The sequence below is a fragment of the Thunnus thynnus genome, chromosome 8 (assembly GCF_963924715.1).
Source record: "Thunnus thynnus chromosome 8, fThuThy2.1, whole genome shotgun sequence".
In the NCBI taxonomy this organism is placed as follows: Eukaryota; Metazoa; Chordata; class Actinopteri; order Scombriformes; family Scombridae; genus Thunnus; species Thunnus thynnus.
Window position 1 is genome coordinate 12,126,048 of NC_089524.1, and position 14,662 is coordinate 12,140,709.

General features: G+C 36.3%; 1 protein-coding gene across 1 annotated transcript in view; it reads left to right on the forward strand.

Moving 5' to 3' along the window:
- The window catches only part of LOC137187561 (receptor-type tyrosine-protein phosphatase C-like), a 104,667-nt gene that overhangs the window by 68,210 nt on the left and 21,795 nt on the right, over positions 1 to 14,662 (forward strand). The window contains exons 6-8 of the mRNA XM_067596535.1: positions 1,706 to 1,822; positions 2,207 to 2,335; positions 2,426 to 2,585. Coding sequence (XP_067452636.1) covers positions 1,706 to 1,822; positions 2,207 to 2,335; positions 2,426 to 2,585 — 406 coding nt within the window. The remainder of the gene's footprint in view (positions 1 to 1,705; positions 1,823 to 2,206; positions 2,336 to 2,425; positions 2,586 to 14,662) is intronic.

Sequence of the window (14,662 nt, forward strand, 5' to 3'; positions counted from 1 at the left end):
TCTCAAGTGCACATGCTCTATGGACTTTTTGGCTTCATGCGCCACTTAGCAACTTTCATAGGACTGAGCGGGTGCCATCTAGTCTGGACTCCAGTGCTCATAATACATCCATGATCTTGAGAGGCACCTGCCTGCAGCAACATGGTGGTTGACAATCACAATGGTCAACCATGGTGATCAACCGTATGCAGGAAGTCATATGACACCGTGACACCGTAACATGTTAGCATGCACATAAAGCTCAGGGCACAGCATAAACGTTACTGAGAGACTGTGTAATATGTTTGCTGTCATATAAGAGAAATAAAGTCTCTGTTCCTAAAACGTGTCAACGGCTCTCCTGCTATTCTTCATTGCAGAGTTTGTCTGGACTATTACAAAGCTTGTTACCAGCTACGAGCAAGGCTAGGCAGGTTTGGAGCTGCATATCTGGAAAGGTCAAAGTTCATGTTTGTTCAAAGTTGTAACATAAGTTAATGAAAAATGTGTCAAAATCTGAATACCAGTTGATTTGTGACCTAATGATGCATGGAAAAAGTGTGTGATTTAATTCCTTGTGTTTTTTAGGTGACAATCAGTGTCCTGGAGGGCTGTGAGGGCTTCAGCAGGTTCTCTGCAGAAAAGGCCATACAATTGGGTATCAGGCCGTATTAAAATCTATACTTAAAAGACTTATAAATGAAATGATATGTGGACCTGAGTGACTTTTCAAAAATCTTCGGAATGAAATGGAACACCAATTGTAAGCTTAAGTTGCCTAATATCAGTGGGAGCAAATCATTGCTGTCAGGTTTCAAAATCTGATGGGAAGACTTAAACCAGAGGTGTGGAGGCTGTTATAGCAGCAGATTAATGTCCATGGTATCACAATCATTGGTCACTATCAATGAATATGTTGACAGTGGAGTGTACAGAATGATGCTCGGCATACACAGGAACATTTTCAACACCTATATGAACAAGGTTAAAATAAATGGCAGATGGTTCATCTTACTAACAGGTTTTACTGTGCATTGTTTGTACAGGTTCTTACACTGTTACACCTATCAAGTTTGGCTTCCAGATCAACTTCATAAACTCTCCCCCTGGCAACTACACCATAAATGTTAAAGAAGAAGGCCAAGTCAATGTTCAGCACTTCGATCAAAGCTCACCATATATCAGACACCTGAAGCCCTGTACTGTCTATGAGCATAATGTGACATTTGACCATGCTGGCATAGAAATAGTCTGTAACCACAGTGATTATAAAACTACAGTGATGACAATGGAAATGAGTGAGTAAAAATAATTCATACTGTTGTATTGTATTTTTCTTTTAACTTTAGAAATGAGTGAAAACAGGAGAGACATTTGTGCATCACTTCTGTATTTCAGCTGAAGATGACATTAAACTTGACAACTGCATCCCTGGATATCTTTGTTACACAAGTGACTGGAACATCAGCTCTGTGCAAATAACAGCAAATAATATTGAAGCCAAGCGATGCCGAAATGACAATGAAACATTCTGCATCACATTTGATTACAAAGACATTTGCACAGATTTGAATACAACCGTCACTCCAGAAAAGTGCTCGGTGTTTTCCTTTAAGAAAAACATCAATGCTGGTATGTATAATACAGTCTACCTGTATTTTTAAATGCATGTCATGTAGACCTCCTTTCATCATGTTTTATATATGTGCTTTTTTCTCTTTTTCAGCTGAATTTTTAAATCCAAGTGAAATAAAAGTGACTCTTCCCACTAAACTTCCTGCAAAAATTGAAGCAAATTTACCTCCAAACTGCACTGATCTCACCATTGATTACATCTGTTCTGGTAAGTGGTCAGACTGAAAGTAGAGAGACTTTGTTTGTCAGCAACATTATAAATAGATTTACATGGATAAAGATGGTGATTCAAATCTGCATTTCCATTGTTTCGTACTCATAGTGTAAAAGAGATGAAGATGTAAAGTGGAGTAATTTTTGCAGGAGTAGAAAAACATATTTTTCTAATAACTGTAGTGACATAAATTGTGTCTTCTGGTATGTGAGGAAGGTGGTGGTGAGGTATTGCTTTGTGAGCTCTGTTAATCAGTTTTGAATAGAATATTGGTTTTTGCTTTGAATGTCTAAATCTAAACTGTTTAAAACTGATCTTAAATTCTGAGGTACAAATATTAGTTGATTGAGAAATGTTGTCACCCTTCTGTCTCCTCAGATTCTTACAATAATCCCAAGAATGTGTCTGAGCTGGAGCCTTTCACAGACTACACCTGTACTGGTCAGATCAAGGAAAAAAATGTCACCATTAAAAACACAACTGATATCCATGTCAGGATTGACTGTGGTATGTTGTTGCAATGACAGCTTGTAATCTAAGATACTAAAGACCAGATTACTCAGTTCAGTGTTAAAGATGTGTGATGTGTTTCAACAGATCTTAAAATAAGGACACAAAACAGCTCAACCGATACCTCCATTGACTTGAGCTGGACAACAACCAGTCAGAACTGTCAAGAGGTCCCCGAACTTGATGGGCTTTCATACAACTGCAGTTGTCATCCTGTGAATTCGATATGGGACAAGAAACGTGCAAACTGTAAGTAAAATTTAAAAAATCTTTTCCATTTTAGTTCAATGTACATTTTGGAGTTTTGCAGATTAATTTGCTGGTCAGTTTATATGACAAGTGAGATATACAATAAAGACATTTAAAACTTCCATTGGCCTCAAGTATATCATTTTTTCTTCTGTGCTCACATTTTAGCATGTTGAGGGATAATAGGTGTAAATAAGCTGAGATGAAACGACAAGTCACACTTTGGTATAAGTTATCAATAAACAAAATCAATTAAATATGATACAGAAATAATATTGAGATGAAAGAGTTTAATTACCTTTTTAGAACAACATGAAGAGAAATTGTGATTACAGCTAAAATTGTTGAACTTCATATGATTTGCTGGTTATTTATTTGAAATAGTTTTTAGAAAGTGTGATATTAGTTGATTCTCTGTCTGTCAGCCATGTAGTACACAGTGTAAACAAAAGTGTTACCTTGCAGGACCAGTCAGCGATCTACAGTCACAGTGACACATTGATGATTTAGATATCAATGTTCTTGTCAGTTAATGGTAACTCACAAATGTTTATTAACTATAGGTTCAGTCTTTTTACATCTCTTTATATGTTCCTGTTGTTATTAAATCGGACACCAAAAGTAGCTAATGAAAACTAAACTGTTACATCTACAGTTAACAAACAGCGACCTGGAGGCACATGTCATTTTTCTGGAATGAAACCATTCACCGATTACACCTGTGAAGTCCAACCCACCTACAACAACAAGAAGGTTGCCAAACCAACTAAAGTTACAGAGAAAACTAAGCCTGGAGGTAAGTAAACAGCAAACTGTCTTTGGGAAATATTACAGTCAACACTTATATAAAGTTATATTTAGTTCAAAAGGCTAAAAAGGCTATTTATTATATAATGTTCATAGTTGAATATTAAGTTAAGATGACCACAAGCCAGTAAAAGTAACAGTTTTAACAACAGCACTGAAACTGTGAATATTTGGGGAGAAAACTGACATCACGTATTGAACTACAGCTACATTAAATTATGTTTAATATGGTTTCTAAATGAATCATGTCAATTTTGGACATTGACTCAACACAAGATTTACTGTAATGAATTATTGAGTTATTATTTAAGAAAAGGATAGTAATCATAATTATTAATGCAATTTATCTTACTTTTTATCATAATAATAATGATAATTAGGAATGATGTACTTTATATCATTACTTGTCCTGTCTTATTTTAATTAAATGGTGATAAATACTTATAATCAGACAACATCTCACTCCCTGATAGTAATACCAATACTAATAATAATACCAATATATAGTATACTGTATATTATATAAGAAAATGTATTTTATACATCACACACACATCCAAACCTTCCTCTTCCTGTCTCCATCTTCTCTACTTTGCCCTCTGACAGGCTCATATTAAGACTCACCTTCTTCACATTCGACAACCAGTCAGTAGGACAAATGACAACCTGTGACCGTGACAGTCTGACAACCCCACTGAGTTTCAGGCACTCTGATTAGCCAGACTCCTAACACAGCTCCGGCCAACACATAACAGCTGTGTGGGATAAATGGAAAGACAAAAAGTAAAATTTTGAAAGCTGTTTTAAAATAATTTCACAATTCCATTTCAAAATTCAGTTATTAATTAATCGTTTAAAGGAAATACTGATGCCCAAGAGAATCAACACAGTAACACTAATGAGCTTAATCAGTGTTAAAACTGCTGGTATTTTAAACTCAACAATCACTTAAACTGTGAATAAGCATAAAGTGTTGCATCTAAAGGAAAATATGTTGTTGTTTCACTCTCTTACAGTACCAGATGATATTTCCAAGTTTAACATAAGTGTTCTAGAGCATAATGTGATTGAAGTAATCTGTGGTGTGGAAGATTTCCGTGGACCTAAGGAGCTATACAATGCAACTCTTAGTTATAATGATGATTACATTCAGAAGATGGAGTCACAAGACCAATGTAACTTTACATTCAAAGATCTAAGCTACTCTACGACCTACAAAGTGGAGGTTTGTATAATCCCACTTTTCATTTAACAGTGTTGTTCAGTTTATTCCTCATACTTATATGAGTTCCATAATTCCTAAGTTAAAGGGATGATCTGTCTTTTCAGGTGGTTGCTTTCAACGGATACCTTTACAGTAAAACCAAGACAGCGCATGTTGACACTCTCTGTACGTGTGGTCTTAATTAATGCCATAAGTTGCTCAGATAGAACATTTAATTCAGACTAACCATACATGTCAATTTCTGCACATTTTAATCTTTGACATAAATGCCATCCCTTAGATATATTTCTGTTATAACCATCATTTTACAGACAACGACAAATTTGTCATTCGTCTTCTGGTCCACATCATCATCATCCTCATATCTGTGGCCGTGTTTTGTGTCGTCTACAAGATCCACATGAAGAAACTCAGAAATTCCCAGTAAGGATAATTTCGCATCTTATCTCCTGCATCAGTGTGACTGTAACGTTGCCTCTGGCCAGTTTTACAGTTGTAATGAGTTTTAATTTCCTGTAGAGGAGAGTTATTGTTGTTCCAGCTGAACTCAATTCTTTAATCAAATTGATAAAGACAGAGGTGAAAAAATGAAATATATGGGTTACCCATTCTGTAAGTAGCAACATGAATATGCACTATATACAGCAGGATACAAAATTATATGCATTTCTCTGAAGCCAAACTTCATTATATATTTTCTCCACAGGGATGTGAATGAAGATGTGATGCTTGAGTCAACAGCCAGTGAGTAAACTTTAGTTGTCCTGTTCTTCCTACATTAGTCTTAGAATAGGTAGCAAACAGCAATTACTTTCAGCAGCTGCAAATGATTGATGTTTTTTTAGCTGTTAGGTTATGGTTAGGTTTGGTTAGGTCACTTGTTAATGGTAGGAAGATCATCAGGAATTCTGTATTGTGTACAGTATTACAATAGCTTTTAATATAACTTGTAGTTTTAAAGTCACTTAGACAAACCCTTTTTATGTAGTAAGTATGAAGTGCACTGCAGTTTGACAAGTACCCACACTAAGTTGCAGTATTTCCTGTTTTTCTTCTTTTCTGTTGTAGTTTATGCTAATGCACCTGAATCTTAATGACATCACTGAGAAGATCGTTGATGAACGCAGGCCTGACAGAGCGGCCTACCAAACCATCATTTACTCTTACTGAGTTCTTCAGTAAGTTCAATAGTCGGCATTTTAACCTGTGAACAATGGCACTCAGTGCACTTAGAATTGATAATGGCTTGCTTAACTCTGTTCTATTTGCTTAAACTGATTGTGTTTTTGTTAAATTTGTCTTTGTTAAATTATACAGATATTTTTTATTGTTTTAATGTGCGTTTTGCAACAACTGGAACAGTCCTATTCTCATTGACATTTTAATCCCATCAAATTTGGACAGACTAAGACTAATAAAATCATGTAACATGAAGCATTAGATCCTGACCACACTTAAAGGCATCTTCGATCATTAATGGCTTGTAACAGCTTCAATGTGCTATGCTAAAGTCAAAACTGGATCAAGCATTTGCTATTAACATTACCAGTGTTTGGCAGAATACGCAAGTATTATAAAATCACACTTTTAAATCTACCTGTATAGCATGGCTTTTACATTATTTTAACTTGTACTTTATTTTCTGCTTTATTTCTGTTGTGATCATGTTGCCTGTTAATATTTCAATGAAGAGTTTTACACATGCTAATCAACGTCACCTAAAGAAAAGTAAAGTAAAAGCAGCAGCATGTAGATTTCACCTCCAGACAATTATTGTTACAGGTGGAGTTTGCAGGTGTATGTTGTGGTTTATGTTATGTCTTTTTTTTTTAACCATGTTTTGTATGTGTGAGCTGTAACATTTTATGTTTGTATGACCCTTATGAACCAATATAATATAAATTGATGAAAATGGACCATGGTATCACACCAGCTTCTGCTGGATACTAAATGATGAAAAATAATTTAGCTTTTATCATTTGTTTCACATCTATAACCTGGGCTCAATGTGCAGTCTTCTCATGCACTTGACCACCAGACAAGTGAGGCCAAGTTTTAATTGTCTGGAGGAATACTGATTTGTTCAGAGTTTACTATTATAACAATAAACAATAAATATGTAGGTTTTCCCCCCAATGACACCCAAGAACACTGTTTATTCTTTTTAGTCATTGGTATCCCCATAATTAACAGTTACGCAGTCATTTGTTTAATGGTGCAGTCAGGCAGTCCTTATTGGCTTGTAAAGTAAGGAAATGTCAGATGACAGTATCATATTTATGAGGTATTTGTGTTCAGATGGACATCTCTGTATGTCAACGAGTGTTCTTGTTATTAGTCTGGATTACGTTCTTGGTAAAAAAAAAAAAAAAAAAAGCATGAACTGGTAGTTTACAGGTTAAGATGCATGCTAGATAACTGCCACATCTGTGGTTTGATTCTGGCAGCAGATTGATGCGTGTCACCTCCCCATCCCCCCCCCCCATTCCATGTTTGCTCTCGACTGTTGCTATAATAAAGGCTTAAAAATGCTCTCTAAAATATTTAAAAAGAGAAATGTGTGACAAAAAAATGGAAGTTATATACTTACCATTAACCTGTACCAAACATTCCACTTTTACTGAAATTCAAGTAGTGTTAAACTTGTTTAACACTGGTATTTACAACTTTGCAAAGAGGCACAAACACAGCCTGGCTTACGAAAGTGGCTTCTTCTCTACAAAAGACACAACTGGTCTGAAGCTGCAGGTCTGAAACTGCTACGATGTCTGTTGTGTGTTTCTTGTGCCTCACACAAATGTTACCGTGTGTGTTCTTTTGTATTAAAGTATTTCTTGGCAAAGCAAGTGATGCCCTGTAGGATACGTGTAAAATAAGAACACGTTGTGTCTCAGATTTGTTTGAATAATTGGATGGGATGTGCAAATTACCCATTAAAAGCAGGTAAGAGCTCCAAGCACATGTCAAAAAGAAATTTGAAAGCTTTATTGTATTTAGTTAGCATACAAGGCAAATGGTGATTTTACATGAAATGTTCAGAACAACCAAACTGCCAATACAATAAATAAAAATATAAATAAATATTAATTGCCTATAGTGCCTACTAATTTCACTTTTAGGAAAACCCCTGGACTCTTCAATAACAACTTCAGAGGGCCTTTGGAAAAGTAAACTGAAAGAAATAGACACAGTAGGTCAGTAGTTATCAAAGTGGGGTCCAAGAACCCCCAGGGGTCCTTGAGAGGTTTGCAGGGGGTCCCCGGCAAAAATGGGAATCATTTATTTTCAAAATAATTCCATCCATAAGTAACATAATGACAGAATATATGACTATTTTGGTCATGGGTTTCATACACTTTCTGTAATAAAACATCTAAAAGCAAAAATCTAATCAGATGGGGGTCTGTGGTCTAATTTGTGTCAGTTTAGGGGTTCAGGGGGACATTGTGAAAGAGGTCAATGTAAACGTATCTTTCAATTCAGTACAAAAGCATCACTTGCTTTAGTTATATATTCTTGAAAGTACATTTGAAACTTCAGAGGTTATTTGCCCCTAAACACTGGAGAATCTATTTTTGGTATTTCGCTGTTAAATACTACCAATTTCTTGAGGGACAAAAATAAATTACCTAAAAAAATATTTAATAGTAATAGCTCCAAGTGAAGTCCTACGGTCGAGTTCTTGCTTCAGTTTGTTTTGTAGTTGTGCTGGAACCCACCTGGGAGCATGGACGACTGGCTGTACATATTTTAGTTGTATCTTGTACGTGAATGGTAAGACCATGGATGTCTTAAGAGAACTGAATACAGCGTTGGAGGCGGCGCCCCGTTCTTTCCTATGAAAGTTGCTACAGTTTTTTCCGCATTGCTTCTCCATCTGTGGGGCCCATACAGCAAGCGGACCAGTGACTTTCGCCGGCTGAGCCAGCTACTTCTGGTTTAGCCCTCCAGTTAACTTGAATGGGGACAAAACAATTCATTCATGTGGCTCTTATAGACTTTCAAAATGTTATCGGACTGAATAGATCAAATTCTGATAGTGAGACAAGTCATTTTGCAGGGGTTGTGACGGTCAAAAAAAATTATCCGTTCATTTACAGACAACTCTATCACAATGTAAGTCTATGGGAAAAAGTCTTTTTGGGCCCAATAGCATCACGTGACGTTATTGCACAGTTTGGCCACTATGTCAAATTGGCTTCACATCCCGGCGCTGGATAAGACACCAAACCCTTTGAAGATGCCTGGATACTGATCCAGTACTGACTCTACACTGTTCTATGCATTGGCATTGATGCGGTACACCCTCTTGACTTGGCCTAAATTTTCACAACTTTGTCATGTAGCAGTGAGTCATCTCCCTCTGGAACTACTACAAACATGAGATAGTGTTCTTTTCCTTTTACTCTCACTTTGTGTCTGCGTATGCCTATGGTGTTGATGAGCCGTCCATTGCAGAATTTGAGCAGAACAGATTTTGGATGAATGCATGGCTTTACCTTCATGGCTCTGATGACGAGCTAATTTGTCAAATTGGCCTTTGCTCCTGTGTCCAGCTTGAGAAGAAGGACAGCTCCATTTATATACAATGGAACTGTCCACTTGTCCTGCTCAACTCTGTTCACACTTGTCTTCCTGTGCTACCATGCCCATGAAGAATAAATCACAGAGAGCAGTTTCTACCACGGTATACACATGTTCACCTCGGCTTTGTTTCCCCTTGGACAAGCATTGCTTTGCGTACTGATTCTGTCCTTTACAGTTGTTGCAGACTTTGCCGTAGGCTGGCCATTATTTTGGTGCCTCAGAAACACCGAGCGGCAAACACTTGGGCTAACATACTTTACTACTTACTTTAGTGAAATTATGCCAACACGGCCTGTGTCGTTATCAAGTAATATTAAACTTACTGAAATATTGCGACTATAGTCTGACTCATTGCAATTCTCAGAGCTGGGGAGAGCAGCAGGTAAGCCAACTGTCAATCAACACCCACATAACAGACATCAAAGCTAGTGTACGTCTTCAAATCTTACTAATGGCACAATAATTTCCAAAAGGACCACCAGCACACTTATTAAAGGGCCAGAATTTAGCGTTTGAGACCATTAAGACGCGTTGAGAAAAATGATTGACTTAGTATTACAAAAGAGAAGTTGATGCTTTTTGAATGGGAACCGGCTAGACCAGCAGAAGTCTCAAGTGCACATGCTCTATGGACTTTTTGGCTTCATGTGCCACTTAGCAACTTTCATAGGACTGAGCGGGTGCCATCTAGTCTGGAGTCCAGTGCTCATAATACATCCATGATCTTGAGAGGCACCTGCCTGCAGCAACATGGTGGTTGACAATCACAATGGTCAACCATGGTGATCAACCGTATGCAGGAAGTCATATGACACCGTGACACCGTAACATGTTACCGTGGTCAGCAATAAAGCTCAAAATAAAGTAAAGCTCAGGGCACAGCATAAACGTTACTGAGAGACTGTGTAATATGTTTGCTGTCGTTTAAGAGAAATAAAGTCTCTGTTCCTAAAATGTGTCAACCGCTCTCCTGCTATTCTTCATTGCAGAGTTCGTCTGGACTATTACAAAGCTAGTTACCAGCTACGAGCAAGGCTAGGCAGGTTTGGAGCTGCATATCTGGAAAGGTCAAAGTTCATGTTTGTTCAAAGTTGTAACATAAGTTAATGAAGAATGTGTCAAAATCTGAATACCAGTTGATTTGTGACCTAATGATGCATGGAAAAAGTGTGTGATTTAATTCCTTGTGTGTTTTAGGTGACAATCAGTGTCCTGGAGGGCTGTGAGGGCTTCAGCAGGTCCTCTGCAGAAAAGACCATACAATTGGGTATCAGGCCGTATTAAAATCTATACTTAAAAGACTTATAAATGAAATGATATGTGGACCTGAGTGACTTCTCAAAAATCTTCGGAATGAAATGGAACACCAATTGTAAGCTTAAGTTGCCTAATATCAGTGGGAGCAAATCATTGCTGTCAGGTTTCAAAATCTGATGGGAAGACTTAAACCAGAGGTGTGGAGGCTGTTATAGCAGCAGATTAATGTCCATGGTATCACAATCATTGGTCACTATCACATGTGGAGAAAATGTTTAGTTGTCCACATACTTTTGGTCAGGCAGTGTATTCAGAGCTTTTTAGGAGTTATACTGTAGGTCTATATGTTCTTGTATGGTCATTGAAATTATTGCAAATTTGACTTAATATAATGTTAATCCTAAGTAAATCCTAAAAAACATTTTGTTTTAATATTTAAAAGAAATGGAAAAAATGACAAGGATGCAGAAGAAGTACCCCTGGCTTTGTTTGTTCTGGTATTGAAAAGGCGACTTCGCTGTGAGAATTAACTTCCCACAGTTGTAAAGTGAATAATTTTTTTAAATGAATGTGGGACGATTGCTGTGTCATCTTGAAAGGGGAAATGTTGTCACATGACTTCCTTTATATAGATGACCATTGTGGTTGTGTGCATGTTGCTCAACCAGGTGCTCTTGATGACCTGGGTCCCCCACTCAAACATACATTCACACACTGTAAGTCCTGGATATGGCAGGTCCCTGTATTATCAAGATCCTGCTGCTCTGTGCTGGGATCATTGGTGTGGCTGACTGTAAGTAACCTTATTTATTATTTCAAATAAAATATAAGGTGCTGAAAGATAGGATAGATAAAGTAGTATTAGTAACAGAACACATGTCTTTTGTATTCTTCTAAAGTGTTGTAAAAGTGTCTCTAAAATTATTCATACACATTAATGCTTTTTATTTAAGTGTGTTATCTTGTTCTCCCAAATCAACAATGGGAACATATTTTTTCAACAGAGTATCTTTTTTTTTCTTCTATTTTTTACATATTTACAATATATAAAGCACATTTATTTTGGTGTTTAGTATTTGGATTTCTCTCACTTTGTAAGGAATGCAATTGATGTAGACCTTGGTAACTGTTGAAGACTCACCAGCCTTTAATAAATGCACTGACCCATTAAATCAGAAGTCATAAGCCTGGACATTAGCCTACACTTAGACTTGAATTTTAAATCCCACATAAAGAAGGTGACCAAAGGAGCTTTCTTTCATTTAAAAGATATTGTAAAGGAAAGGCTGTTCCTATCTCAATAAGATGCCAAAAAACTTGTTCATGGGTTTATTTCAAGTAGATTAGACTATTGTAATGCTCTTTTGACCGGTCCTCCAAAACAATCCATTGATAAACTTCAATTAAATCAGAACTCTGCTGCCAGGCTTTTAACTAGAACAAGAAAGAGAGAACATATCAGCCCAGTTTATGCTAACCTGCGCTGGTTCCCAGTGTCTTTTAGGATTGATTTTAAAGTTCTTTTACTTGTTTACAGGGCTCTTAATGGTTTGGAATCGGCCTATGTTACTAATTCTTTGTTGTTTTATAATCCTTCAAGGCTTCTTAGATTCTCTGCTGCCGTTTTTTAAAAAATACAAACGATCACACAAATAAAAAAATCCACAGCTTAGCTTTTTTTAACTTTGCACCAAAACTATGTAATTCCCTGCCAAGGGTAAATAAATCAAGGTTAAATCAATCAGACTACAGCTGCAAAAGTAGCTGGGTTTATGACCATGACTGAAGTCATCTAATTAAGTTGTCAGTCCTGCTTTTTATGCCCAAACAGGTTTAATAAAACATAACAAATGCAATAATAATTTATACTTTTCTCTTTTGTAATTCCAGGTTAACAATGTTAATTAATATATTACATTTAATTGTTTTCGTGATGTTTATAATTCTACATTCTAATAACTCAATTGATCCGCTCACTTTTTGCTTTATACTGTTTCATTGTCACAGCAACGCAAAAGCCAGTATGTACCACAAAATGTCCCCTGTGATCGTACATACGCACATAATGTTCCTGCACATTATATTTAGTTATATTGCTTCATTCTGTATTCATTTAAATGGAAAAAATAGAAAAAAACCCTACGGTATGCTTGTTTCTTTGGTGCGAACCTTATCCTCTGTCCTGTACCTCATACACCTCCACTGATATCACTGCAAAGCTACAGCAAGTTTAGATGGAAATGGATGTTTTAATAAAACAAACCCTGTTTGTGATGTGTGTATATTTATGTTATTCTTTATAGTAGTCGTATACACCCCATTCATTACAAGTGTGTAAATATCTTTCTCTTATTCCAGGTCAAGGTCCATCAGGTGAGTGACAACAAATACATTTTACTAACATATACATACATATACGTGGTGTTACGTATACAAACATATATCATTCAGTTGTAATTCTAGTGTTTATAATGTCTTGTTCTACCATCAGCTGTGCTTTACCATGTGCCATACCTTCACCTCAGCCTCCTTTTACCTCAAGCTCACTTTTCACTGTCTCATGTCTTCATGTTCATAGTAGCACCAAAGCTATGAGGGGCCATTAGGGACATTATTCAGAATTTCCATGCATACACATGTACTTTTCCTCTCATATACACATATGAAACCAAAATCATTCACATAGTATACTAAAACAACACACATATACAAGTGAAATGCTTTTACATACACAACTGAAACACTCTCACATAAACAACTGAAAAATTATACGCTTACATACACGACTGAAACGCTCTCATGAAAACTGTTGAAAAGCTTTCACACATACTAGTAAATGTGCTAACCACACACGCATACAAGTGAAATGCTTTAAATACACAACAGAAACACTCTCACACAAACAACTGAAAAATTACATACTTACATACACAACTGAAAAGCTCTCATAAAAACCATTGAAAAGCTTTCACAAATACTAGTAAAATGTGCTCAAATACACATACTATACTGAAAACCTCACAGACATACAAGTAAAATGTTACGTTTTGAATACAGGACTTTCACTTGTATAAAGTTGTCACACATGTTTTCCCATGACACATAATGTCACAAACTGAACTGGCTGACAGTACAGTAATCCTCGCTTAACATGATGCTGATGTGTATGTGAGAGGAAAAGTACATGTATATGCATGGTAATTCTGAATAATGTCCCTATCTGCCCCTCATACAAAGCCAGCATCTTGTCCAAAACTATGTGAAATGAACACAGCCTTCAAATGGACATTATGTACCCTTTGCACAGAAAGTGGATACCCAAGTTCTGGGAAACCGTCATAGTTGCCAAAATTAAGGAAGGTTTAACTCCAAAAAAACAACAAAAAACCCCCCCAAAACACGTCTAACTCCACCAACTACACGCAAATAAACTGTAGGAGGAAAAGATTATTACATGACAAACAGGTCAAAACTATGTTGAATTATTGGCATATACACTAACATGTGGTATTCACATGTGCATATATATATATATATATATATACACACATATATATACCATGATATATATATCAGTCAAACTGGTGTCCATCTCACAATACTTATTCGGGGAGGGGACAGATGCTACTGTAGATTACAGCAAAAGCAGAAGTTCAACCAGGAGAGACAACCAGTCTTAAATATATTCATAATGCTAAATAATTTAGCCAAAAACCCTGAATAACCTTTAATACTCAAAGTGAAATGGTTGGAAATTATTAATGTCCACCTGCTCCTTTTCAGACATGTAGTATTTTTTGGTTTGTTTACTGAGAGTTTGTTTGTTGCTCATATTAAACTCTATTGGTCATTATTGTTTGTTTTTTTGTTTGTTTTTATGCATGTTTCAAAATACATGTATGAAATGGGTGTTCAGTCTATGGAGAAATAATATGTGTGTGTAAGAAGTTCTGGGCTGAATTGGCCATCTTGGTTGAACTTTTGCCTAATTATTTTACTATGCAAATAGATACTGCATTACAGGGTAGGTCCAAAGGTTTTTTTCGTCTACATCTAATACAAAACTAAGTGCTAGTTCCACTATTCTAGCTTCATAGTCCTACTTAACTCTGTCTTACCTCATCTGCTCCTCAGGGCTACTGTTTGTTTGTTTTTTTATCATTTCTTACCTTTTTAATTTTAAGACAAATGTGCAGTTG